Genomic DNA, 25,270 nt, shown 5'->3' on the forward strand with positions numbered 1-25,270 from the left:
TAAAAATGCATCTAATTGAAGATAATTTTTACTGTCACAAATATGATGCTTTAGTTATTTTTCGTAGAAAAAAAATGGAACCAGTACAGCCTCTGGTTTCACAAATGAAGCAATTCAGAATGGGCTTATTATTCGGATTGGGCCCTGCACACAGCACTGGGATCCACAGAAAAACCTCCTACCTTGCATTTGTTCTAAAAAGCAGATTGCCTCTAATCCCACTGTTTTCCACAAATCTCCATGCACAGAACTGTGCCCCAGTGTCATGAGGAGCTCACTTTGGTTTTGTGCCATACTCTAGCACATCATTTGTGAAACTGAACTTGGCTTTTCAGTCATGTGACAGGTATGTAATGATGTTTTCCAGTGCTCTTTGTGTAATTGATTTTGATTTTTTTCCTTTTTTTTTCCTTTTTAAGGAAATTTGTTTTGGGGAAAAGCACATCACACAAACTCACTGCTCTTGCTTTCTTTTGTCTTTCCCTTTCTCCCTCTTCCAGACCAGGATGAGAGAGCGGCGGAGCTCAGCAGGGAGCAGAACGAGAAGACCATTCGCAGCACGCAGACGGCTCTCCGCAATTTCCGAGAGTTCCTCATCTCCAAGTACCCCTCTGAGACCCGGGAGATCTACGTCATCCCCTGCAAAGAGCTTGATGCCTACCTTGCTTCCTTCTTTGTGGACGCCAGACAAAAGGATGGGTCTGAATACGAGCCAAACAGTCTGGCCAACTATCAGTGTGGGCTGGAGCGGTATCTCAAAGAGCACAGGTATGGATACAGTATTACGAGGGATAAAGAGTTCAAGAGGTCTCAGGAAGCTCTAAAGCAAAAGCAGATAGAGCTGAGGTGTAAAGGAAAAGGAAACAAGCCACACAAATCCATGAAGCTCACCTTTGCTGATGAGCTTATCCTGCGCAAAAGAGGCTTGTTGAGCCGGTACAATCCCGAAGGGCTGCTGAACCTTGTCTGGCTAAACAATACTAAGGCGTTTGGACACTGCACGGGTTTCCATGGGTCCACCCTCAAGTGGGGAGACATCCGTCTGCGGGTGACAGAGACCGGGTTGGAGTATCTGGAGTGGATGGGGCCGGACAACGGAGACGTCAACGCCAAGAGCAAGAGAGGCGGGACGGACTCCCGGGTGTACGCCACTCAGCACTCCCCACAGACCTGCCCCGTGCAAGACTACAAGGAGTATGCCCAGAGGCGGCCTCCAGCCATGCGCTACGAGGATGCGCCTTTTTACCTGTCCATCAAACCCGTCGTCAACTTGGCCGCGCTTCACTGGTACAATTGCCAAGCCCTGGGGAAAAACAAGCTTGCCAAGATGGTAAAGACGATGTGCGAGAAAGGCAACATCCCTGGCCGGAAGACCAACTTCAGCGTCTACCAGAGCTGTAGCACCCTCTCAGAAGCGCAGAGCAACCAGCTGGTGCTGATCTGCAATAACTTGAGCCAGCAGGCCGCCCAGTCCATGGCGAGCCACTCCAATACTGGCAACTTCATAGTGTCAGCATCCTATGACTCTTCCTCTGACACAGCTTGAAAGAGGGGTATCACCTGAACACTTTTTTCTTTTCCTTTTTGTTTCAAGCGTTGAATTTGTGCCCAATAATACACATCAACTGTGATTGTAGCCCTCTCTCCAGTGTTAATTCACTTTATAAAAATATATAAATATATAATATATTTTTCTTCTCACAAATAAGTCAATAGAAATAGTTTAGTATTACTAACATAGTATTTATAGTGTTGATACAAAAATGAAAGGTACTTATGGGTTATAATATAAATGCAGATTTTAAAAGGACAAAAGTGGTTCTCAGGCAACACAAAATAGACTGGAAATACCATTTTTAACATGCACACATCAGTGAGTGTAAATCCCCAGGGAGGCTTACATAGCAATTCTATTTTAAAGCATTTTTTCAACTTCTTATTTTAACATGACCTCCCAGAGTGGGAGAGACAAACTTATCACTGGCTGCTGCTTCTTACCTGCTGGCTTATTCTTGATCAGCAAGACCAAGAAATAAGAGATACATCAATGTAAGTTCATGAAACCATTTACAACAATTTTTGTCTGTTTTTTGTTTTGTTTCCTGAGGCTCATTTATGCCAGATGGGAAAAAAATCCTGAAGTCAGCTAAAGGCTATTTTTAACTTTTGTTTTTGTTGATGATTTTCTGTGATCAAAATGTTGCTGGTCTTTAGACTAAAAAGTATTGTTTTCAACAATATGCAAAAGTATAATGGCAAAACCACTGTCATACACATAATTTTAACTGTTTAAGCACAGGTTGTTAGTATTTTGTCACTGTGTATACTTAATGTAAAATCTACTGACTTGGAGCCACTATTTCAGTATTCCGGGGAATGCCAACAGTGCAGAAAAATCCACAATCTTATCCCAAACTGTACAGAAAAAATGCATCAAATATGTCTTAAGCCATCATTTGAAATCCACAAAAAAAATAGCATAGAGTGTAACAATAATTTCATATTTACTACGGAAAATGAAAAAAGCTGGATAGTTTTAAGTGCTGGAAAACAAATTTAAGTCAGCTATACATAATCTATTTCCATTGCAGACAATGGAAAATTTGCATGTGAATCTGAAGGCAGAATTTGGTCCTTAAAGCCTTGAAATAATGAGTGCTATTGTTCCAGCATTTAGTTTTGCAACGTAGTTCTTCTTCTTTGAGTATTGGGAAAACACTAACAAATTCAGTAGTTCAATGAACGATTATAATTCTTGACCTTTAAAATTATGTACGGTACTTCTCAAGTAATTCAACTTAGTTTATGTTCCACTAGGATATCCTAGGGCTGTGATGAGGCTTTAGGCAAGTCCGCTGGGGTGATCTAATGCGCACTGAAGTCAATGAAAGAGTCAACCTCAGCTGACTTGCCATAAGTGTTGGATCAAACTGTTACTGAGGGGCTTTTTTGTTTGTTTTTTTGTTTTTTTGGTTTTGTTGTTGCTGTTGTTGCATTTATTTATGCTTGTTTGTCTTTATTCCTTCACTTTCCTGCATATCTTTCATTAGATCTGCAACTGTGCAGTGACTTTAATCATCACTAATTCCAAAGAAAGGGTGAAACAAAGGTAGTAGACAGAAATAAAAATAACCCGCCTGGCACCATTTAAAACCTGTTTTCTGTGTTGCTAGGATGAAATGTTCCTGTGTGTGAGGGAGGTGGCAGAATGCCTGCACCTCACTTAAGCCTTCTTGAAGGTCTGTTTTGGGGATAGGGTAGGTAGCAGATGTGCAGCTGGAAAGTCTAAGAGCTGAGATTTCCACTATAATAAACATCTGTCCTCCCATGAAGCTTCCTGCAGGTGACACAGCCTGGCTCTGATCTCTTTGTGCTCCGCACGTAGCAAGGCTGGTACAAAGTCTGGGTTTCCTGTGTGCCGGCTGTCCCAGGGTCTTACATGCCATGGCAGTGTAACCACCACATCTGCAACCTCTGAGTTTCGGGCCGCTGTCTCTCAGGGCTGTAGGGTAGGCAGTGGATTGGTGGGCACAGGCAGTCATTCATACTGCAGAGCTATGCTTTTGTGACTTCATTTTGGGGCTTGAGACCAAATCATGACACTACTGAAGTGAGTGCAAGCTGTGTCCATGACTTTCAGTGCCATGGCAAATCTGACTCGTAGGTGAAGGAGAGGGAAGCACAAAAAGACTTTGGGTGCAGCCAGCAAGACGGCTGCCCAGCTTCCAGATGAGGGCAGCCATCTGATTGCTGTTAGCACAGCCTTGCCTTTTCATGGCAGTGCTTTTAATGTCAGAAATAGTTAGAACAGTTAAAAATAGTTTTGCAAGGCTGGTGCTGCTCTCTGTGGGATTTCTTTGCTGTTTCCCACTGAGGACTCACACAGGTGCTCTTAGTATGTGCTGGAGTGTGGGAGGTCCCGTGTCAAGGAGCTCCCTAGGGGTGCCAGGTGAGAGCTCAGCCATGGAGCCAACCTCTAGGAAAGTCTTTGATCTCTGTTTCTCCCCTGTTGGCACTCATCTCAGCACTTCCCAGTGGCAGTTCTTGCAGGATCTGACCTACTTCCCCACCTTGCCTTTCCTGTGCTGCAACACGAGGCTGGGCATCAGCTGGCCTTTGCGGGGCAGCAGATCTCTGCTTCCCACCTCTCCTCCCCTGCCTAAGCACCCCTCTTTGCTGGAAAGAGCTGCCTTGAGCTTGTAGAGGAAAGAAGCCACCCCACAGCGTGGCTGTCTTGTGTCTCTCCTCAAGCCCCACAAGGCAGGAAACCAGCCCTTGTAACCAAATTGCTTCTCACACTATTATCAAGCTCAGAGCTTGGCAATGGTTCACATCTTCTGCAGGTATGACTTAGGCATGTTGCTTCAGAGTGGGCAATTTTGTGTGAGCTATTTAGTGTGGTAATTCCACAATTCTGCTTGTCTCCGAGGAGGCAGATCACTGGCTGCGGATGTGCCGTGCTGTAAGCAGGACTTTGAAGTGCTGCTTCGTATCAGTGCTGTAATTCAGTGCCAACACAGACCTCAACTCCATCGGCAGGAGCCAAAAAATGCTCAGTGACCCAGAAGAAAGAAGACAGGCGCTCTTGGGTTTTGAGCTGGGAGGTCAGAAAAAGAATTTCCCATGACTTCTTGACTCCACATATACTGTCTGAGTTGTTGTTTACCATAGTATTAGGATGGTTTGTGCTAATGTCCAGCCCATGTGCTGGGTGAGGCAACGTCTCCGATACCCTTGGCTTAGCAGGGTGCATCAGCAACTTTTGCTTGTCTGGCTGGGGGATAAGCTGTGGAGTATGTGTGCTTATTGTGATAGCCTCAATATTATAGGGGTGGTTTTGTTCTGCTTTGCAACATCTCTAGTAACTCCAGCTTCCAGTTGGTGCTGGTGGCAGATTGCCTGGCAAATTCTGATAGGGCAGCCCCAAATAGACTACTTGCTGAAGTAGTTAAACACATATGGCCAGAATATGATACCCAAGTAGTATCATACTCCAAAAATAAATTTATTAGCTTTGAAGGGCATTTAGCACAACATATTACCCCGTCTTCATTTGTGCACAGTTGCCAGGACAGCTGTCCACACGTGGACATGTCCACATGTGGACATGTGTCCAACATGTGGACAGCTGTGAGTGACCACAGCTTAATGAATTACTATTTGTATTAAGGCCCTGGGAGGGTTTTTAACCCACTGGGAGGGAGACTTCTGATTTAAACCACTCTCATGGTTTTGTCTCATGCTGGCAGGAGAGTAGATGTCCCAGTCGCTGTGGCTCAGCCGACAGGTGACAACTCAGTTGCTTGTAATTGTGTCCCAGTACCACGACTGAGGGTGCCAAACCTCCTCCACCAGCAAGTTGCAAGCTCACTGCCATGGTGTGCAGATTCCCTGGTGCTAAGACACGTCAGTGTGGCCAGGGGCTAGTGCTGCCAACTCTTACAAGCCGTACTCTCTGCCTAAGCAAAGGATTGGGGTCTCCTACCATGGCTCTTGAGAGTGAGTACCTTTTACCATGAACTCAGAAGGGCAGCTGGCGAAACACGGTACTGCTCTCGTCCAGCACAGCCTGTAAGCTGGTGGTTGGGTGGGCTGGCTTACAGTGAGGCACTGCAGGCAGCTGGCTGTGCTCCTGACTACATTGTGCTCCAATGTAAAAGCTGCGCTTTTGCCACACAGTACAGACTGTGATTTCCATAAGATGGGGGTAGGTGGCTCCAACATGGGGCTCACCTTTCTCCTTTCTTTTTTCCTTCCTTTTTTCCTGCCACTCATCTTTCTTTGATTTGGTGTTAGACCTCTTAAGTGAGTCATTTCAACTCACTAGCCCAGCAGAAAATGCAGCAGAAAAAGGGGGGAGTCAGATGATTTTCTGCCAGATCACTGAGTTGCATCTGCTCACAAATTGAGGTGCAGAGCCAGTGGAGGAGGCAGAAGAAGGTGTTCCCTTGCCTGTATCACAGAGTCATTAGCCTGCCTCAGCTGCTGCAGCCTTGGAAGCCCATCAAAAGGATAATGCAGACTGAGACCCTTCTGAATCATTTGCAGATGTATTGGTTGCCTTCAGAACCATCTACCAGCTTTTGGGAGATTTGCTCAGTACTACAAAGAGCAAATTTGGCCTTGAACTTAAGAAAGAGGCAGAGTGCCAAAGCACAGGCTTTCCCACGTGGCCTTCTCATAACACCAAACCAAGAGTCAGACATGGGGATTATACATGGATGTCACTGGACTGATCTGGATGCAGCTGTGCACAATACATGCACTTGGATCTGTTCACGTGATTGCACATTTAGGGCAGAGCTGTGGGCACTTGGACGGCTTAAGCTCTGTTTTATTAGTCATTTGTGCATGTATTTATGATATTGTAGGTTTGCACAATGTACATGTATTCATGCAGGCAGTTGGAACTGAAGTCTTTGATATCTGGGTGTTGCAAACTGTCTGTTTAGTTTTCAAATATGTATTTATGCAACAAAATGTTTTTTTAAGTGCAGGAGGATGAAATACTGTTGTGAACTACATTGTAGACTAAATTACAAGGGGTACCTAAAATAACAGTGCATACCTTGTTCATTTGCATAGTGCAATAATTCTATGATAGCAGCATCCAGGCTATTGACATATAGGACAATCTAACGATGGAAACAGCGTCCCTGTTGCACATTCTCCTTCTGAAGAATATCAACGCTTTTGATCTGTTTTGTGTTTTTGTTTTTAGGAAGCTGCTGTACACTGGTATTCAGTCTACAGTGTAGTTGCCCTCTTAGAAAGCTGTGTAGAGAATGAGATGCAAGAAACGTGTTGTACTGCTGTGTGTGCTTGTCTCAGATGTTTGTGACCAGATCTTGTTCTGCTGTTTGTGCAAGCGATGTGGGGTGGGAAGATGGGGATCAGGAAGAGCAGGTGTTGTGTCACTCTAGAGTCTGGGCTGCCCTAAGGACTGAAACAGCCTTAAAGGAAACAGATTCCTGTTGCACTAGGTTTCCTCCCTGTCCAGCTCATATTTACCCTTTCTTGTCACCGTGTCTGAGTACATCCCGTAAGTGCATTGACTGACCTGACTAGCACATGTGGTGCATGGGCTGATCATTCCTCCTGACAATAAGCTGCAAGTGACTGTGATTGACTGTCTGGTCTTCCCCATCCCTGATATCCCTGCTCTCTCACCGTCCCTGATCCTCTAATATTCCCCTTTCCTGGCATCTGCACTGTGGGGCAAGGGGACTGCTTTGTGCAGGGCGGCTCTTGGCTGAGAGCTCCCTCCCTGCCTATCAAGTGACCTTGTGCTTTGGGGATAACGTGCTCAGGGCGGACCGCCTTGCGTCGGGTACGCGGGGCTTGTGGGATACTGGACGCGAGCACTCTGGAGGCTCGCATCTCTCGTGCTGGAAGCACTCTCCCTCTGTCTTCTCTTCTGCTGTTTGTGACAGAGCTTTCAAATAATGAAATGAGATTAAATTCACTCCTGTGTAGAGGACCAGGCCCACATCTGTGTACTGGTTGGCCTTCCACTGATGTCCTTAAAATAGGACTGAGATGACTGGTCCTCAACAGTACATAACTCTTGGGCTCGCTCCGTCATGGAAATCAGATCATCTCGCATGGTGCAGGCAACAGGGCATTGGGACCCCCCTGACTCCCTGAACTCCCAGAGGCAGGTAGAATGTGTGGGAAGGAGGAGAGCTTACAGGACACATAAATGTGGTTTGATTTGCCTGAAATGAGCCAGTTCATGCCTCTGGGTTAGGGTGGAGAAGGACTCAGCTGGTCACTATGAAACGTGGTGGGAAGTGGGTCGGAACTTCTTAATGAGGGTTCTTTGCTAAATGTCAGTGTGAAGAGATGGCTGCCTTGCCTAAGGTGAGTTGCTGTCCTTGTTCTTAAGAGAGAGGATGTATTTTCTTTTCTTTCTGTGCTTTCATGTGTGTGCTGAATCTGCACTCTCAGTGCTGATGAGGAGTGTGGAGAGAAGGCAGTCCAGCATAAAGTATGGCTATATTCCTAGCCGAAAAACTTGAACTATACTTTCTGGTGATGGTCCCCATGTGCTGAGTCTGCCTTGGTGATCGGGGACAGTACTGCATCACCTGGTGTCTCCCAGCACGTCTGTTGGCTCTGTGCAGAGCCAGCATGGGTGTCACTGTCCCACTCTCCAAAAACCGAGAGCCCGGGGGTAGCTTGTCAAGGACACCCCTATCAGCCAGGTGTCTGTGAGCCAAGAAGGGGGAAGGCCCTAAGCACAATTAAATGATGGTGCTTTCCCCATGGACAGCGTGTGACGGACATGTGAGGCTGCGCCGTATCTCCTCAAGGATTTTGGAAAGCTAAGAGACACCAGGGACGTCACGGCTCCACCTCTTTCACAGCAGTGTAACTTCAGCCGGCGATGGAGTTGCCCTTCTGAGGACAAGTCGGGTTTCTCTGAGCCCCCGCTGAGTTGCACGGTTGCACTGCTACCAGCTCCACTCGTGCAAAGCGGGTGCCAGCCTGTTCCTCCCCACTGCGCTCTCTCTGGCTGAGGCCCCATGAAGCTCTGCTGAAGTTGTCCTCGAGGACCTCGACCCTTCCTGAAAGCAGCAGAGAGGCATTTACAGCAGTGAAATGCTGGAAGGCTAAAAAGCCCCACTGCTTAGAGACACTTGTGAGCTTGTTGAAAAGTTTGATGCTAGCCATTCACTGAAACATGTTCAAAGCAGTGGTGATGTCTAAAGCTTTAATACCTAATCTGATGGGGGAAAGAATTGGTTTGGCATACAATTTTCTCGTTACACGAACTGATGGGTTTTAACATAGTCTCTAGAGTCTCTGTCTCAAGTGAGGAATTTATTTCCTCTGTTTTCTCACTGAATTGGTTAACTTTAGTTGGTAATGCACACAAAATTCTATTTGTTTTATTACACAAATGCCATTAAATGAGCTGTCTGTGCATTGGAAATGGACTTACTGTTTCAAAGGGATTAGGATGCTTTTGCCTAATCTTTTATTTTTGTGCTCAGCATTCATTACGCAGCAGTAACTAGTATCTGAAAAAATAGTACCTTTTCAGATTTCAATTTGATTTTTTGTAATTAATAGAAGATGTGTTCATAGTGTTTAAGAGACTGGTGAGGTAGGTGGTATCATTGAAATTCAGTGGGATAGACTTTCAGTGGGAATGAGAAGAGGTGTTTAGCTCTTTCACAATGCTTCAGGAATCTGCCTTTGCATTTTTTGGTTACCACTGTTTTATACAGTCCATAAGTGTCAAGAAAATAACAAAACAGCCAAGTGAGGGGAAAAGGATCAAGAAAATGCAAAATGTTTTGGACAAAAATATTGTATTATTCTTCCACTAGAAAACTAAACTCTTAAAATTAATTTTACAGATATTATCTTTGCACTTCAGCTGTTATTTTTGTGAACAAAGACGACTGTCTGACATTCCTCATGGCTAGAATTTGATCTGCTTTCTGAAGGCTGTGATCTTGCCGAGACTGTCCTCCTTACCCTTATAGCATGTTCTCAGCTGGCCTAAATCATGTGTAGCCTTAAGTAGTCCCTGGTCTGCCCCACATTGCTCCCTCTCTTCTACTATCATGCATTTAATATACTTACTATATGTCAAATTTTCAGCCTGAAAACAAGCCAATGCAGGAGACACACTCTTCAGCATCTGTATCGTCAGCAGTGGATGCAAAGTATAGATCCAGAAGGCAAGGCAATAGTAACTGGCTATTTGGTAACTTTTGTGTAGGCAGACAAATCTTCTCCCAGTGACTCTGAGGCTGAAGGTGAACTGAACAATGACTGCAGTGTAAAATCACTTTGTGGAGGCCTTTGTTTTCTGCATGGTGCTTATGGTTCAGATCTTGCAAGGTTTGCCTTCTGCGGGAGCTTTCTCTGTGAGCGGCTTGCAAGGCTGGGTTCGTCTGCGCAAGGCTGGGTGCGTGGATGTGAAATGCAGGTGCATAGCATTCAGGGATGTGCAGACGAAATGCAACATGAAACATCTTAATGCAGTCTGAAAGCTGTCAGGGGAAGAAATGGCGAGAACCTGATTTTTCTCCCATTTATGGCAGTGCCTGCAAGCCAGGTGGTGCTGCTGCTGGAGAGGACTTGGTGCCAGTTCTGCAGAGCACTGTGAGAAATGCATGCCTGTGCCGCCTGCTTCCACCCAGCTCTGGCTGTTAACTGCACTTAGCTGTAAGCGCATGACTAGCCCCACTGGAACAAATGGGTCTGAAGTATGCAGGAAAGGACATGGCTTGGCCATAGTTGTGTTGTCAGTGTTTGTTTTTGTCGGCGTGACCCATCTATCTCAGAGTCATCTTAAGACCTGTCAGGGTAGACCAAATTATTCAAGATTGGAAGAAAAAGAAATGCCAGAATATCTAAGTGTGATGAAGATAGTGGAAAGGCAGTGGGAAAGCCTGCAAACACAATGGAAGTTTTTGTCTTTTTTTTCTAAAGAAGGCAAGCATAATCCTTTAATATCCTACTTTGTTTTACACTGGAATTAGAAAATCTTTTCCATTTGTTTTAATTATCTGCTGGCTTTAACTCTGCCTTTGAAAAGCATTTTTGCTATGACAACCCTTGGTCTCATGGTGGGCAGTGCTAGGGAGAAACAGCTAAAGTAAGGCTTTTATCTTTCCCTGCATGCAATGTTTAATCTTTCTAATCTTTTAATGTGAATGTGTTTTCTCCCATTTTGTAAATTGACAAGATTAGCACTGTTTCTCCCAAAACAGCAGTTGAAAAACATATTTTGCTTAAACATAACCAAATTCCCGCCTAACAATGTGAATTCTCCTAAGTGAGCAATTAATTCTCAGAGTTAAACCTCTCTCTAAGTCTAATTTCCACTCACTGACTTTAATGGCAACTCAACTTTTTTAAGAACAGTTTGTAAACAGGTAGATTTTATTAATCCTTCTGTTTTGTTTTATAAGCAAAAGATTCACTGTCTTGCCAAATAATAATAATAATAATAATAATAATAATAATAATAATAAATAATTCTATACATTGTGTGATTCAGTGATGTTGCTGTTGAAATTTTGCATGTTTTCTAGATGTTCTGACATTTGTACATTTATGTGGTACTTGTAAAAATGCTAACCATTGCTGCTATAATCACCACCATTGTAGGTAACTGAAAACTGTACTACGAAGCTGTGCAGTTAGCAGGTTTTTTTGTGTGTCATGCATTCTGCTGTTCATTTCCTGTTTTAAGCCAGTATTTAGTGCCTTCTGTAGAAGGAATCAATATGTTGTGGTAGACGGGAGATGCCAAACTTCTAATATCTTGTTCTGCACAGATGATCACTTACCAGCTTGAAGCTTAAAAAAAAAAGTAAAAAGGGAAAAAAAAATCTTGAGCTCTCCATCTTTCTTTAAAGTGTCTTCTCATTAATTTTCATTTGAAAAAAAGCTCCTTTAATAGAGCTGAAAAGAAGCCATCTTCCCCAGCTACACCTCCTGCAGCAGCAGTCTGCCAACTGTGAATGCGAGGGCTACGAGGGAATGCGTAGTACCCAAATGTTCCTGTTGGTAATGGATCCAGTAATTAGCTGAGCCTGTTCAAGTCATCGCAGAGCATGCTAGAATGCCGTTTAGTGAAAGCAATCCTCTGATTACCATAAGAAACTGTTAGCTCTCATAACAGTTGTGAGCCTGCTCTTGTAAACAAGTGTCAGCCTGGTCAAGTGGTGGATTCCAGTCCCTGTTCCGCCTCCACTGAAGCCACACATTGCTGCCAAATGAGACTTGGATGAAATTCAAGCTCAAGATTTTTGGTCTCGTTCTTTCCAACTGCTTTCATGGCAGACAAGCCCTGTTTATCAAATTCTGACATTGCATTTTCAGTTCCTTTTCCACCCTCTGCTTAGAATCTGGCAGTATAGCAAATATGCACACGCATATGCATTCATTTTGATTTTGATCAGGTTTTGACAGGCTGAAATCATCCTGTACTGTAATCATAGAACAGAAACAGGCAGGATGGAAATGCGAGGTGTTCATCCCTCTAGTGCATTTCCCAGCCACCAGGCATGGTCAAGTGTACCTAGGCTTGTCTTTAAAATAGTATTTTGTATGGAAAAAAGAAAAGACGAACCATCGGTTTTCCGTTTCTACTGAGAGATGAAAGCCTGTTACACATCTTGAAAAGACTTTTCAAATCAGAATACCAAGTTGCCAGAAAAACTGTGTGGCTATGAAAATAGGAGTGCATTGAATTCATTGTTATAGGTACTGGTCTAAAGCAATCTCTGTTCCCCAGCAAGACAATTTACAGCCCTTGTGAAGTAAAATACATCCAAAAAAGAAGTTTATGCCAAAATTTTCAATGTAGCTGCTCCTTTTTGTGATATCCAGGACATTTACAAAAAGCAGTATTAAAGGATGCAGCCCAGAACACAATGAAAATCGTCCCATGTAGTAGGTCACAAGCCAGTCCCCCACAAATTGATGAATTTGAAAACACCAGCTGAAGATCTAGACCACCTGCAAGTGATTAGGGTGCTTAGAAGCCTTTTGCAGCACCTCGGTTCCAATCTCTTGGAGGGATTAGGGCTCTCTTCATAAATGTTTGGCCCTTCTATTGTCCTTAAAATTTGTACCTTCTTCAGGCTCCTTCTGCCAGATCAGAAGCCAGCTGAGACCAGTTGTAATGTGTTTCTCCGTTGTTTTGCTTGTCTAGGAACCATTTACACATGAACACATGCTTCCACTAGTATGAGTGAAGAGTTTTGACTCTGCAGAACTCCTGCCTATGTGGCCCTAATATTAAATATGCAAGGCTGTGATACATGGTTTTATTTCCTGCATTTCTTCTATTTATAGCTAGATCTGAGTCTCCATGTTCCCACCAATTGCACTAATTGTCTTACCAATTGGTCTTCCTAGCTTCTATGTGTTGGCAACTTGCAAAAAAAATGCAACAGATTCCCGCAGCACAGCAGCTGTTTTTTCCCCATCTTCTTCTCTTCCACTGTGAAGCTAGATCTATCTGGATGATCTTCAGCTTAGATTTGAATCAGGAAAGTGATCAATAGCCTTTATTTAGCACTTTGCATGCTGGAAATGCAGTTATGGTTCTACAGGTGCAGACCTGGCATTAGGATTTAGCCTACTGCCTGTGGCGTGTCAGAGTCTCTAGTGGCGTTTCTTTGCTTTTCACCATGGTTCACTGGTTTCAAGACACAAACTGGCTGATACTAATGGTGTGCTGGTTTAGATACCACCTTCCAATCACTGGGATGCCTTCAGTGTACATGTTGTCAGTCCCGTAATTGCTCTTGTAATTGCATTTTGTCTGAAGTGCATTATATTGCAGGACAAGCTTTCTTTTTCTTTTTTTTTCTTTTTTTTAGAAAAAAACTATAGCTTAGGCTGTGCTGCTGAAGGGAGCCAGGAGAGAATTATCCATCCAAACCCCAGTGGAATTTGGGGACTTAGCTTTTTTTAGACCCCAGTGCAAGCCCCAGCTGTAATCAGCTACTTAAGGCAGAGATCTTAGCATGAGCAGTGCTACATATCTTCCACTCAAAATGCAGTTTTCTGTACACAGGGCACCTTCTTACACAGAATTCTTGCCCCTGCATTTAGGAGATTATATATACAACAGTTTATTAGGGAGAAGTAATATTTTGATGCATTTTAATGCATTAAGCTCTGCACATCTAGAATATCTGAGGGGAAGAAAGAGATTACTGGATCGTTTTCAGAAAATGTGAGCAAAATTGTCAACTACAGTCCATTTTCAGAGCTACCTGTTCAATCCCATTGTCCTCAAATTACCTTCTTTTTGGAGTTGCACAGCGACCTGTGAAAAATGAGCAAAAAGGCTTCACTGCTGTAAATGAGGAAAGATTTCATAACCTACTTTCAGCCCCAGATCCCCAGCTGGGTTTCCAGGGCTGGTAATCTTTTTATTCATCAGCTAGATAAGTTTTGACCCATGTGGATTCCATATTGCTATTTCTACAGCATATTTTTAAGAAGCAAACTTCATACAGGGTAAGGTCCTTCACAGGTGAAGACCAGTACGGTCAACAAAGTTGTCTGTCACTCGTGCTAGCTGAGAACTTTTTTTGTTGTGGTATTTTTTTCCTACTGCAAGACACTCCACTATTCTTTAACTGGGATGGAGTAAACAAATTATGTTGTACTGCTGTCTGCCACACTTCAGTTAGATGTCTCCTTGAAAAATGCTCTTTTAGTATTTGAGTACAAAAGTGCCCTCAATAAGAAGAAAGTAAAACCAAGAGGTCTTTTTTTTTTTAATGGTGTCTGAGTTTCATCCCTGGCTCAGTTGTCAGATAATTAGGCTTTTGAAAAAAAATGTAGACAGTTGTGTGCTAACTGGAGTATGACGTTCACTTTTACTGATTTGCAAATTCCAGAGATATTCTGATCTTTATTGCACTTCAGCTCCATTTTTATTCCCTCATGATAATCTTTAAGAAGTCTGGTTCTGCTGCGTTAGAGATTGATTTCAGTGTCTGTACAATGTTTGCTACTATTGTAGTGTGACTTTTTGTTTTTTAAAATTTGTATTGGTACAGCCTTAAACTTACAGAATTAAAGACCATTTAAAAACAATCGAGATGATAGTCATTGATGTCTGTGATAAGTGCATGCTTTATTCACAGTATTTTGTCTGTAATTAGGTGTAGCAACCAAGTCTCATGTATTTAATAAACCGTTTTCTGCAAAGTTGACTGCTTTCTTTAATCAAGTGAAAACAATTTACTTGGCATTTCGAAGCACGTTGTATGAAAAAAAAGCACAGCTCTCTCATGCTTTTCAAGTATGAGTATCAGCATAGCTGGGAAGTTCCCATGGACCTGTGATGCATTTCGATTAGCAGAGTGCAAATAGGCTCACCAAGAAATAGTTGCTGTCATACCCTCTTTAACTTCTGGGGTTGTGTTTCAGGGAAACATTTAAACAATTGCTTAAGTCCTTCCCTGCTCAGGAATGTACTTACAAGCAAGCTTGACTTGAACCATGTGCTCATTTAATCTCACTTCAGTAGGACTGAAAGCCTACGTCCTGAGAGCCTTTTTGGATTAAAGACATTTTCCTGAACCTGATCTGGTTACATAAATTCCAAGGCACAGTTTGGCTTGAAATTATTTATTTTGCACTTGGAATTTCAGCAGTAAGGTCTCCTCTCCACATAGTTTTGTTTTAATGTTCATCTAGAATAAAATTAAATGTGCATCCAAGGATATGCATCTTTTAAGACAGTTGCTTGTCAGGTCTAAATTTTCTCTGTTCAGGAAGTTTTAAAATTAAAAGACCAGAAAACAAAAGCTAATAAAGCCCCTACAGTGTGAAAGAGAAACATCCCAAGTGGAAAAATCCCTTGAGACCTCCAATGAAATTCCACTGAGCTGCTGTTCATGGGATGACAACTGTGTTGGAGGTCAGAGTGTCTCAGCTTCTGCCAAAAGAACATGAGAAAAAGGAAAAAGCCAAATCTCTCAGGGAGCTGCCATCTAGGGAACAGCAATGTGTTTGTGTTGGTCTTAGGACATCGGTGCAGGACAGTAAGAGCTAAGTGACTCTGGGTGAGGGATAGAGGAACGTGATTTTCACCAGGTATTCGGGGACTGCATTTCCATTACCTGGCAAATTCTGCTAAATAACTCCCCTTCTTGCTGCTTGGTGCTAGTGGTGGGACTGTGTGTTGTTGCTCAGCACAATCGCACGTAAAAGACATCATGTCAAAGGTCCTGCCGTGGTCCCAGTGACAAGTGGAAAGAAAAAACAGAGGCCTTCGGATGAAGAGACAGAGAAATGAGGTATGGACAGGTGATGGCCAGGGGCTACCACGTGCTTTTGCTGTCTGTTGCAAATGCACAGTAAACCTGTTGAATTAAACTCTATAGCTTGAATTAAGCTCTCTTCACGGAGGTTGAAGTTAATGTGCTTTCCTTTGGTCTAAAAGCGAGTATGCAGGTGGTAGTTAATGGTTAATGGTGGTTAATGCAGGTTCAGCTAAGCAAATTGGTAAAGTTTGGTAACTCCGCTGCTTTCACTTTTCCCTTTGTGAGAATATTATGACTGCAACTGATGCAGAAGTTGCTTGGGGACATTACGGCACGTTGCCTCTTCACATAGGCTTGAGATGGCAAGTGGGGTCGGTAACTCGCTGGTGGTTTACTTTGTAAGATACAACAAAGACAAATGGAAATTGGCAGCTATCTCTGGGAAGATATGCAAGATTTCTTTTTAGAGTAGCCTGATGGCTTACAATGTTACAACCTTCACTATTGATAGCATTGATAGCTCTCAAAGAGAATTAGAAAGGAAAAAAAAAAAAAAGACGGCTACATATAAGAAGATATGGCTATTTGTATATGGACAGTTTGTTCTAAGGGCCAAATTCCTACAGATACCCAGGAGAGAATGCACATGCAAGACTGGCAGCACATGAGAGATGCTTATCGCTTCTCCCCTGAAAGCTGTGAGGAAACAATACCTGGAAGAGCTTGAAGGCAAAATCCTGTGTGTAGCATGATTATTCACCTCAGAGCTCCTCATGTACTTGCAAGTACAATATTTTTAGTTATTCTTGTCCCCATGCAAAATGGCAAACAACAGGACTGGCGAAAATCCTGCTTTGAATGTATACCCAGGGAAAGGCATGCAGAAGCACTGAGCGTTGAGGAGATAGGATGCTGCTAGCCATGGAGCCATTAACCCCGTAATACAAGATGATGTCTTTCATCTGCATTTGGAAGGAGATTTCTGTGTGTCGGAACCTTGGCGAGGGACACTCAGAAACGTTCTTGGAGGCTCAGGCTGGCCAGATGCTCTCGTGTGCAGGGGGTTCCCTGAGGAACCTGTTGAGCAGACAAGCATTGCCCGTCCTACAAAACCAGACAGCTAAGCGGTATCCTCTGCAATGCCATCTGCTATGGTGGTCGCCTTTCCACATCATCTGTGTCCTTCAGCCTCCTGGGTCTGGAGCCCCTTCTGGGAGAGGGACTGGTTACACGGTTGTAAAATGTGGTCGTCAAACTGCTCAGCGGACCAGAAATCAGTCAGGCTGTGTTGGCACTGTGTCAGATGCCAGGTGCCTGCAAGCCAGCAGGGAGCACAGGAATGTCTCCCTGCTCACCTTGTGAGAGCCGGGTGGCCTCTAAACAGCATCTGAAGTCCCTGTTCTTTCTGGTCAGCAGTGGTACCTGCCAGGAGCCTGTGATATATGTCAGCATCTTCACAGCATGGGCTAGCACAAAAATGAGTAAAGGCCAGTTAAAGATGAGTAGAAACTGGGGATTTTAGGAACATCCAGATATGGCAGAGATCTTGATCTTTTTTATTTAGGGTAGGTGGGTGGGAGATTAGTGTGTTTGCTTTCATAGAGGGAGGATGAATATTGTCACCTGGCTTTTCTGATGGAGTGCCACTGAGACAGCGACTGCTGATTTCCAGCATGAACAGCAACAGGCGCTCTGAGAAACTGCCTTTGCTTTGGGGAGGAATGCAGAGGTGTAAAGAGAAATAAGATCTGAGACCTCACCAGTTTTGATGGCATCTTGCTAGCTTGTCTGGCAACCCCTCCTCTTCTTCCCGCACCAAACACACACAGTACAACTCTTGGCCTCAGCAGGGAGCAGAGCATTAGGTGTCTAGACATTTACCACGTGCTTTTCAACTTAAAAGGTCTGGCATGGAGCACCTACAAACCATCAGATAATAGCACGGTTGCCTGCACAGATGTAGGGTGTGTACATGTTTTGGCAAGCAATGACAAATATAACTGTTTTTTTCCTGTATGATGTATCATCTCAGTGACAGAAGTTTGGCAAGAGGGCTTGTGCCTGCACAGATGGCCGTTTCGTGTGATTTTTGCAGGGTTTCTGCCGCAAGTGTGGCATCAGGTGAACAGAACACAAAGATGACTTTTTCAAAGGAACCATCATTACTGAGGTGTTCAAGTGCTGTGTATTCATACATACCTAGCCCCCATCTCCTGAAATGTTGTTTGAAAATAAGCCCTTGTGTAACGTCCAGGAAATAGGGAGGCAAAAGGCGTATTAGGGGTGAGGGAGCAGGACTCTGACATTCAGGTGCAAGATCTCCTCTATGTTTGTTAGGTACTTGTGCCATACCTACAGCAGTACTGAGTCAGGACGTGCTTGCTTTCACAGGCAGCCTGTGAGTTACACACATAAAAATGCAGTCCTGTGGGACTTGATCCAGAACCTGCACGTGTTGATGTGATTATAACCCAGAGCACCAGTGTTTGCAAGGCCCTTCTGGAAATGGGATGTGTGTTTCTGGCCACTTAATGCTTTTCCAAATTCTGTCTGACAGGTCCTGGTGAGAACTCCTGTCCACGCTCGGTAAGGGTGTAGGTTTTCTTAGTGTCTCCTGGCGGTGTCCCAACACCTCTATCAAGTACTCCACGAGATGTTCAGACATCATTTAAAACTCTTATAGCATCGTCCGGCTGCTGACAGGCGATGTTGGACAAAGAGCTTTGTGGTTTGGTATGCAGCCGCTGAAGTCTGCGACGAAGGCAGGATGGGAATACCCTTATCTTTAAACAGAGCCCATGCACTGGTGCACTTTTGAACCAAGATCACAGCCTTTTCCAGGACTCCTCCACACTGTCCAACAATGAAAGGGATAAACTGTTTTCTCCTGCACAAAAGAAAGCAAATATTTATTATGCTGATAAAAAAAAAGAGAAGCAAGGATGATCTATTTTGTGCAGGAGTGGAAAATACGGTAATTCTTGTTCCAGCCTTCTGATGATACAACACCCTTGCAGATGGTAGCTGATACATGCCTGCCATCACAATGCCATAATTTTATTTCATTTTTATTTTGTTATGCTAAGACTCCTTTGCTGCAAGTATTAGAGCTGCACGCCCCTCACAGTAGCCATCACTTTCTGATCTGGCTACACTTTCAAGCCTTAGAGCAACTCATGCCAATTTTTGTAGTTTCTGAGTTTATGAAGAAAAGGTGTCTAGTGGGAAGAAAAGGAAAAAGTGATACAGAGTTTAATGGGCATCACCGTGCATAAGGTACGAAACATCCCTGAGTGGCCATCTGTGTATCCTGTCCTGGTGCAGCACTTGACTCACTGTCCCAGTTCAGGACTGACGTAGCACTAATAACAGGCTGTTACTGTTAGCACTATCAAGTGTCAGAGCTGAGCTCAAACCAGATGCCCCGATTCTGAAAATCTGGAATTTGGAGAAACCAGGAACTATGACTTTCACATCACATTCACACTATGAATTTCCTCTCACATGATAAACCCTGCCTTGGGAAGCCAGAAGCAATCTAAGTCTCTGTCTTCTGTTGTGGTTCGATAAATTGCCTGAGTGATACTGTGGTGCAGGAAATGGCCACCATAATTTTCAAACTGAGGCCTGTCAGAAGTTAATTAATCCCTGTGGGATTAATTGCAGTATGAGAACTTCAGTGAGGCTGGTGCCGTTATATCTTCCAGGGCAAGTGGCATTGTATGGTTAGGCTCTTGATTTTAGAAGGTTGTTTCCCAAAGTCTTCTTGGTGCTCTCAGAAGTAGTCCTTGGGTGAGCCAGCAGTGTAAGCTGGTGGCAGCTCATGAGATGGCAATTTCAGAAGCAGAGTAGCAAGGAACTTGTGGGGAAATGTGGTGTGGGGTGAATGTTACCTATCCATGGGCTGGGCAAACAAACATCGTGGGAGGTGCGAGGCTTTACAGAGAACTGACCTAATATTTGCTTATTGGTAGGGGGGCAAACAATGCCTGAACAGTCATTGCGAGAGGGTTGTAGCAAGGCCTGAGGGCAGAAGAGGGCAAACTCTTGTCAAGGACACTGGTGGCGACTGAACTGCTCATCATTTCCATGAGCATCTCGGCCTTTCTTTAGCAGAGTTGTCCACCTAATAACTCACTGTGCAGAGCTCATGAAGCCACTGGCCAGAGGAACGTCCAGCCAAGTTCATGTTACCTGAATTTGTCACAACACCCCCGTTCTGCAGCACCCTCCCTAGGCTAGCAGGAGAGCAAGGCAGCTTCCAGGCACCACAGGCTATGGTTGTCAGCACAGACAAAGGAGGATCATTTGCCATGAGCAAAGTTTGTAAACACAGCTTAGTTTAGAAAAAATACTTGCAGCCTACCTTTCAGATGGAAAGAAGTCCTATTTTTGTCCACTGACTAGTTGCAGTGTACAGAAGGAAGAGAGGGTCCCTTCAGTTTATGGGACCTCTGCCCCTAGATGGGCTTGCATGGCAATGTGCGTTTTTCAGATGTGCCCTCTGTGTAGCATGCTTTTTTCCAGCAATCTTTCTTAGAGTCTTCAAGCAGAGACCCTGGGCTGTCAGGGTCTGCAGACCACAGACTGAGGACTCCTGTTATAGAAGTGTCCAGAGCTCAGAGGATTGGACAACATGCTTACATTGTTAGCCTATGCATGGTGCATTTATTCAGCTTTCCAGCTTGTTTTGCTTGCAGTGGGTTCTTCGGTTGGATTTATGCAATTCCTTCACCTTTTATATACTATATTAACAGCAAAAGCTGCAACAATAGAAATGTCTTTTTAAAATCACCTCTTCTTAGTGTGCAGAGTTACACCTCCGGGGCTGAAGTAATGGTCAGCTGTGGCTGCAGAATTGAAGGTTAGAAGGAGAAATCCAACATCTCCCTCCTCTTGAGTGTACCACCTCTTCCCTTTTCCTGCTGCTGAGATGGTCGCTGTGGGGATCACTAGCTCAGTGCATGGATGTTCAGAGCAACCTTTCACAGCTAACGTGCACTGGGCTGCAAAATCCATTAGCTTCAGCCCTATAAAAAGTAGACTTGAAGTATAGTGGATATAATAAAATTATAGTGGTATCATAAAAATGTATTACTCTTTCATAAAGGATATTAAGTGTCTGAACATCTATAAAAAGGTTCTCCATCAATCCTCTACTTTCAGTTCCTGCCTGTGGGGCTGAGGCTCTCCTTTTACGAAATGCACACTGCGTGTCTTCACTTAACTCATGGTATTCATCAAGATACACCTGCCTTTGGTCCACTGAAGCAACAGGGCCTGATTCTGTTGTGCCTAACAGGGAGTAGAAAGTGGGTATGAGTGGAAAAATCCTACCTGGTTAGCATTGCCTGTCCAGCTTGCACAGGCACCCGTGGTGGTGTGACACACTGGTGGCACACAGTCAGGCTGTGTAGGCATAGGATGAGTTTTTCCATTGCTCCTGAGTCAACTTAACAAAGGAAAAACCTTTGCCTTTGGCATCCTCCCGCTGTTTCTGCAGCAAGGTAGAAGATGCTGTGTTACTCCCTCTCTATTACTGGCTATGCGTAGCACTACATTTTTAGCTCTGAGGCAACATTCAGGTGACTTCATGTTGGTGCCCCTCCTGCCGCATCTGCATTTTCAGTGCCCAAACTTGTGAGAAATCATCAGAGAAGTGCTATGTTTCATCTTTCTTAAATTCCTCACATTTTGTAAAAAACACCAAGTTGCTCCTAGCCAGAAATGGTAGCAGCACGTCACTAGGACAAGCTATTTTTTATCCCCTTTTTTTATTTGTTTTCTAGCGTATTCAACTAAGCTCAACAAGTTTCCTGTCTTTAATTTTGATGATGACCTCAAGTACCTGTGTATCAGTGCTGTGAGCCCCAACACCACCAAGGCCACCCTCTATGCTCTCAACGTGTGGAGATACTGGTGCATGACCAAAGGACTCAGAGATTACATGGACATCACTAAGGTCAGAAAACTTAGCAAAGTACTGTTTTTGCAGTGGTGGGAGCCAGCCTCCCTGGTCTAATGACATTATCATAAAGTTTGAAAAGAGATGGGATTTCAGCCTTCTTTACAACCTTGTGGTCTTGGGGACCCTCCAAGTTTCTCGTAATAAAGCTGTAACCTTTTCTAATTCACACCCTGTTGCCTTTATGGTTGAGCCAGTAGCTTGGAAATCCACGGTGATACTAAAGATTTCCACGTACATAACACTTGTACACAACCTTGGCCTCATGCTGCCATGTGACAAGATTTCCTGCTGTTACCCTAAGGACGTACTGTTTGCATGATTTCTGCTCCCAGAGCTACCCAATGCAATTCAGAGCATTTGAGGACCTTTCTCCAAAAATGAACTCCCAGCAAAATCAGTGTACACACCAAAAATAAGGACTGTGGCTAAGAGCCAAAGTACAAAAAGCGCCACTCACATTTTTATAACTAAGTTTCTCTGTTAGGTTGATCTAAGACATTGGCAGGCTAAAGCAGACTGACTGGCAGCCTGACTGCAATAGTGACATCTCATGGCCAAAAGAAGCAGCTGCTGCTGCTTCTCCTTTTTCTCCTTCTTCTCCTCCTCCTCCTCCTCCTTCACCTGAGAAGTTTCCATATGTACCACGTTACTGCAAAAGTACAGAGTATTACACCCAAGTGGTAGGTCACACATTTGCACACAGTCACACCTCAGTGTCACTGAAACCTTGATTCACTTCAAAAAAGCCAGGACTTTGGCTCCTTTCTTCTGAATCTGGATTTCTACAGCTGGTGCAAAAGTGGTGCCAGCCAGTGAAATGGACCTGGTCTGTCTGAGCGTCCTTACACCACGGGATTTCATTGCATCTCTTTTGCTTAGATAAACATGTAGCCTCTTCCAAGACTCTAAGGCTGCCCAGAAACAAAATCCTGGGGAAGCAAGGAAGCTGCTGCAGGTTTCTTCAGACAGAGCATGGAAAAGCCCTAAATGTGTCTTCCCCACCTGCGACGCATTTCATTCCCATACATACCTTGACACATCTTTCTCCTTCCTCTTGTTCCAGATCCCAGCAGTGAAGCTCAATGAACTCCTGGAGGACTTTTACATCACTGTGAAGAAAACAGATGGGTCTGACTTTCTAGCCACGTCCCTCCACGCTATCCAAAGAGGCCTGGACCGGATCCTCAAGAATGCTGGTGCTGGTTTCTCCATCACCAGCAGCACCTTCAGCTCTTCCACCAGAAAGCTCAAGGAGAAGCTTAAGGTCCTGAGCAAGGCTGGGATGTCTGGTGCCCGCTCTCGCAACATTGTCTACTTCTCCCTTTCTGATGAGGGAGAGATGTGGAGGACGGGATGCCTGGGAGATGACAGCCCCGTAGCCCTGCTGTCCACAGTGGTGAAATACAACAGCCAGTACCTGAACATGCGAACCTTACAGGAGCACGCAGACTTAATGTTTGGTGACATTGAATTGCTCAAAGACTCCCAGAACAGGTCGTTTTTTGCCAGAACAGATAGCATGAAGCAAGAAAACAGGGTGAACGTGAACAGAGCATGTTACGGCCAGATCTACCACGAGCACTCGAAAGGGCGCAAGCTCTGCCCATACTGCCTCCTCTACAAGTACATGTACGTACACCGGCCCCCGACGCAGATGGAGGCCAAGTCTCCCTTCTACCTGACGGCCCGGAAGGAGGTCAGCGGCATGGGGAACGTCTGGTACGAGGAGCAGAGGATGGGGCTCCGCTCCCTCAGGGGTGTCGTCCCCAAGCTGGCAAAGAAAGTGAAGCTGGAGCACTGTGAAAATTTTACTTTTGTCTCCTTCACTCAGGCTTCCAGGAAGTTTGTCCCTCTCAGCTCCTACCAGTAACTCTGTCCTCTGTCTGCTCTCACCAGCCAGCATCCAAGAAAGTGCTTCACCCAGTAGCTTTGGTGTGATGTGAAGAGGGTGAGCTGCTTTCAAACAAGAGCAAGAAGTGGAAAGACAAGACATTAAAATTCTTCCTGAGGAGGACTGCACACAGTGGGGTCCCATTTTGGGGATGAATACAGCCTTGTTCTGAAAAGTGGGGGTGCACTGGTCTCCTTCACCACTGCTAGGTCTTCCGAGCAAAGAGCTGGTGGAGAGCTTTTTCCTCATCAGAGGCAGCAATGCGTGTACCGTGGATTTTCCTCCATAGCAAGAATAGCTAGGAGAAAGGAGACTGAGTTCTGGGGATCAAGAACTCTTGAAGCAGAAGTGCCTATGCTTTCAGAGCTGCTGCACAAAAGTTACTCTCTTGTGAAACATATTTTTTGATGGTTCACAGTTTTCTCCACTTGTTTGGTCTGTTGTAAATATAGACATTTCTCAATACCTGGTCATTTACACTGGATCTGTAGGTACTGCTACAAACTACTATTGGCTTTACCAAATAACAAACAGATGAAATTAATTACAGCATTTCCAAAGGACAGCATTTTCAGTCAGTCCTTTATAAATGGTGAGCACTTAACTCAAAAATCAGCAGTGTGGGGCTGTCCAGGTTTTGAGACATCTTAAAGGAGGCTTATATCAGAAGTCAAATGCTCAGCATCTTTTGAAAATTAAAGCACTCTAAGGTGTCTCAAGTCTGGCATCCAAACGATGTAATTTTCAAAAATCAGTGGTCAGTTGTAAAAATAATTGCCTTAGACTTCTACAGCTACGGCTTGGTCCACCTTCTGTTGAGAGGAAAATTTCATTTCAGCTGGAGCTGTGGCAAGCCTTTGAGTCACAAAGAAAACCTGGAAGACCTAAAAGAGTTGGAGATGTGCAATTTGATGATGTGCAATCTGCTTCTATTCTAATGGAAAGATATGGCTGTTTTTTCCACCAGGTTGCAGGGCTGTGAGAGGCTTGATGAGGTTTACCGAGCGCACTATACAGGCATTGATTTTCTAGTACTGTGTAACACCTGGAAATCACACCTTCAGTCCAACACGTACATGACTGCAAGGATAAAATAATGACATTGTTTTACATTTTTTTGAAAGACAGCATCTCCCTCCCCCAAATTGCTTGAATTCTCTTTTTTTTAGATATTAGTTTGATTTGTAGGATCTCTTCATTGTAAAATATAATATTGCTCCTGTCTTTTAAACGCTTTTGCACAGCATTATTTTAATTTTAAGAAAGTAATTTGCTGGATATTGAAACACAGAGTAGCATCAACTTTAGCAGGGGAAACATCTGCTAGGAAAACCTGCTACCTACAACCCTCACAGGCTGTGGACATTATTTCCCACCCTCAGGGTGTTTTTTTAAGAGTCTGATCATGGGAAGCCTTGGCAGCCTTTGCTAGAGGAGGCAGAGGATGTTCAGGATTTTCAGACAAGCTCATGTGATGGAAATAGGAGCTTCTGCCTGAACAGCGTTTCAGGTGTGCATTGTAGGCATTGCTCCCAGAGGAAAAATGCTATTTGTCATTATTTTCTTTTGTTTCATGGACAATGGTAAAGGGCACTCCCTGTTAAAAAATACCACTCTGGAGTCCTGCAGAGCAAATCACCAGTTAAG

The 25,270-nt window shown here is 44.2% G+C and overlaps 2 protein-coding genes across 3 annotated transcripts in view; both read left to right on the forward strand.

Moving 5' to 3' along the window:
- Window positions 1-10,928, forward strand: part of KIAA1958 (KIAA1958 ortholog) — a 65,473-nt gene extending 54,545 nt beyond the window's left edge. The window contains exons 3-4 of one of the 2 annotated variants that reach the window (XR_012042344.1): window positions 501-2,049; window positions 9,369-10,928. Coding sequence is in view for 1 of the 2 variants with exons in the window: in XM_072860614.1 (XP_072716715.1) it covers window positions 501-1,546 (1,046 nt within the window). In the remaining variant the exon portion in view is untranslated. Of the gene's footprint in view, window positions 1-500 lie in introns of both variants that reach the window. The other variant, XM_072860614.1, reaches the window with a different exon arrangement.
- Window positions 10,929-20,600: 9,672 nt separating this feature from the next.
- On the forward strand, window positions 20,601-23,602 carry LOC140651475 (uncharacterized protein KIAA1958-like). Its single transcript, XM_072860949.1, has 3 exons — window positions 20,601-20,628; window positions 21,554-21,726; window positions 22,796-23,602. The coding sequence occupies exons 1-3, from the start codon at window positions 20,601-20,603 to the stop codon at window positions 23,600-23,602; spliced, it is 1,008 nt and encodes a 335-aa protein (XP_072717050.1).
- The last annotated feature ends 1,668 nt before the right edge of the window (window positions 23,603-25,270 follow it).

Source organism: Ciconia boyciana, chromosome 4 (assembly GCF_034638445.1).
Source record: "Ciconia boyciana chromosome 4, ASM3463844v1, whole genome shotgun sequence".
Lineage (NCBI taxonomy): Eukaryota > Metazoa > Chordata > Aves > Ciconiiformes > Ciconiidae > Ciconia > Ciconia boyciana.

Bases quoted from the DNA above. Each gene is read 5' to 3' on its own strand.
- LOC140651475 (XM_072860949.1), top strand. From the start codon at position 20,601: ATGGTCAGCTGTGGCTGCAGAATTGAAG. The intron at 20,629-21,553 runs GTTAGAAGGAGA...TTTGTTTTCTAG, and splicing joins CTGTGGCTGCAGAATTGAAG to CGTATTCAACTAAGCTCAAC. The intron at 21,727-22,795 runs GTCAGAAAACTT...CTCTTGTTCCAG, and splicing joins ATTACATGGACATCACTAAG to ATCCCAGCAGTGAAGCTCAA.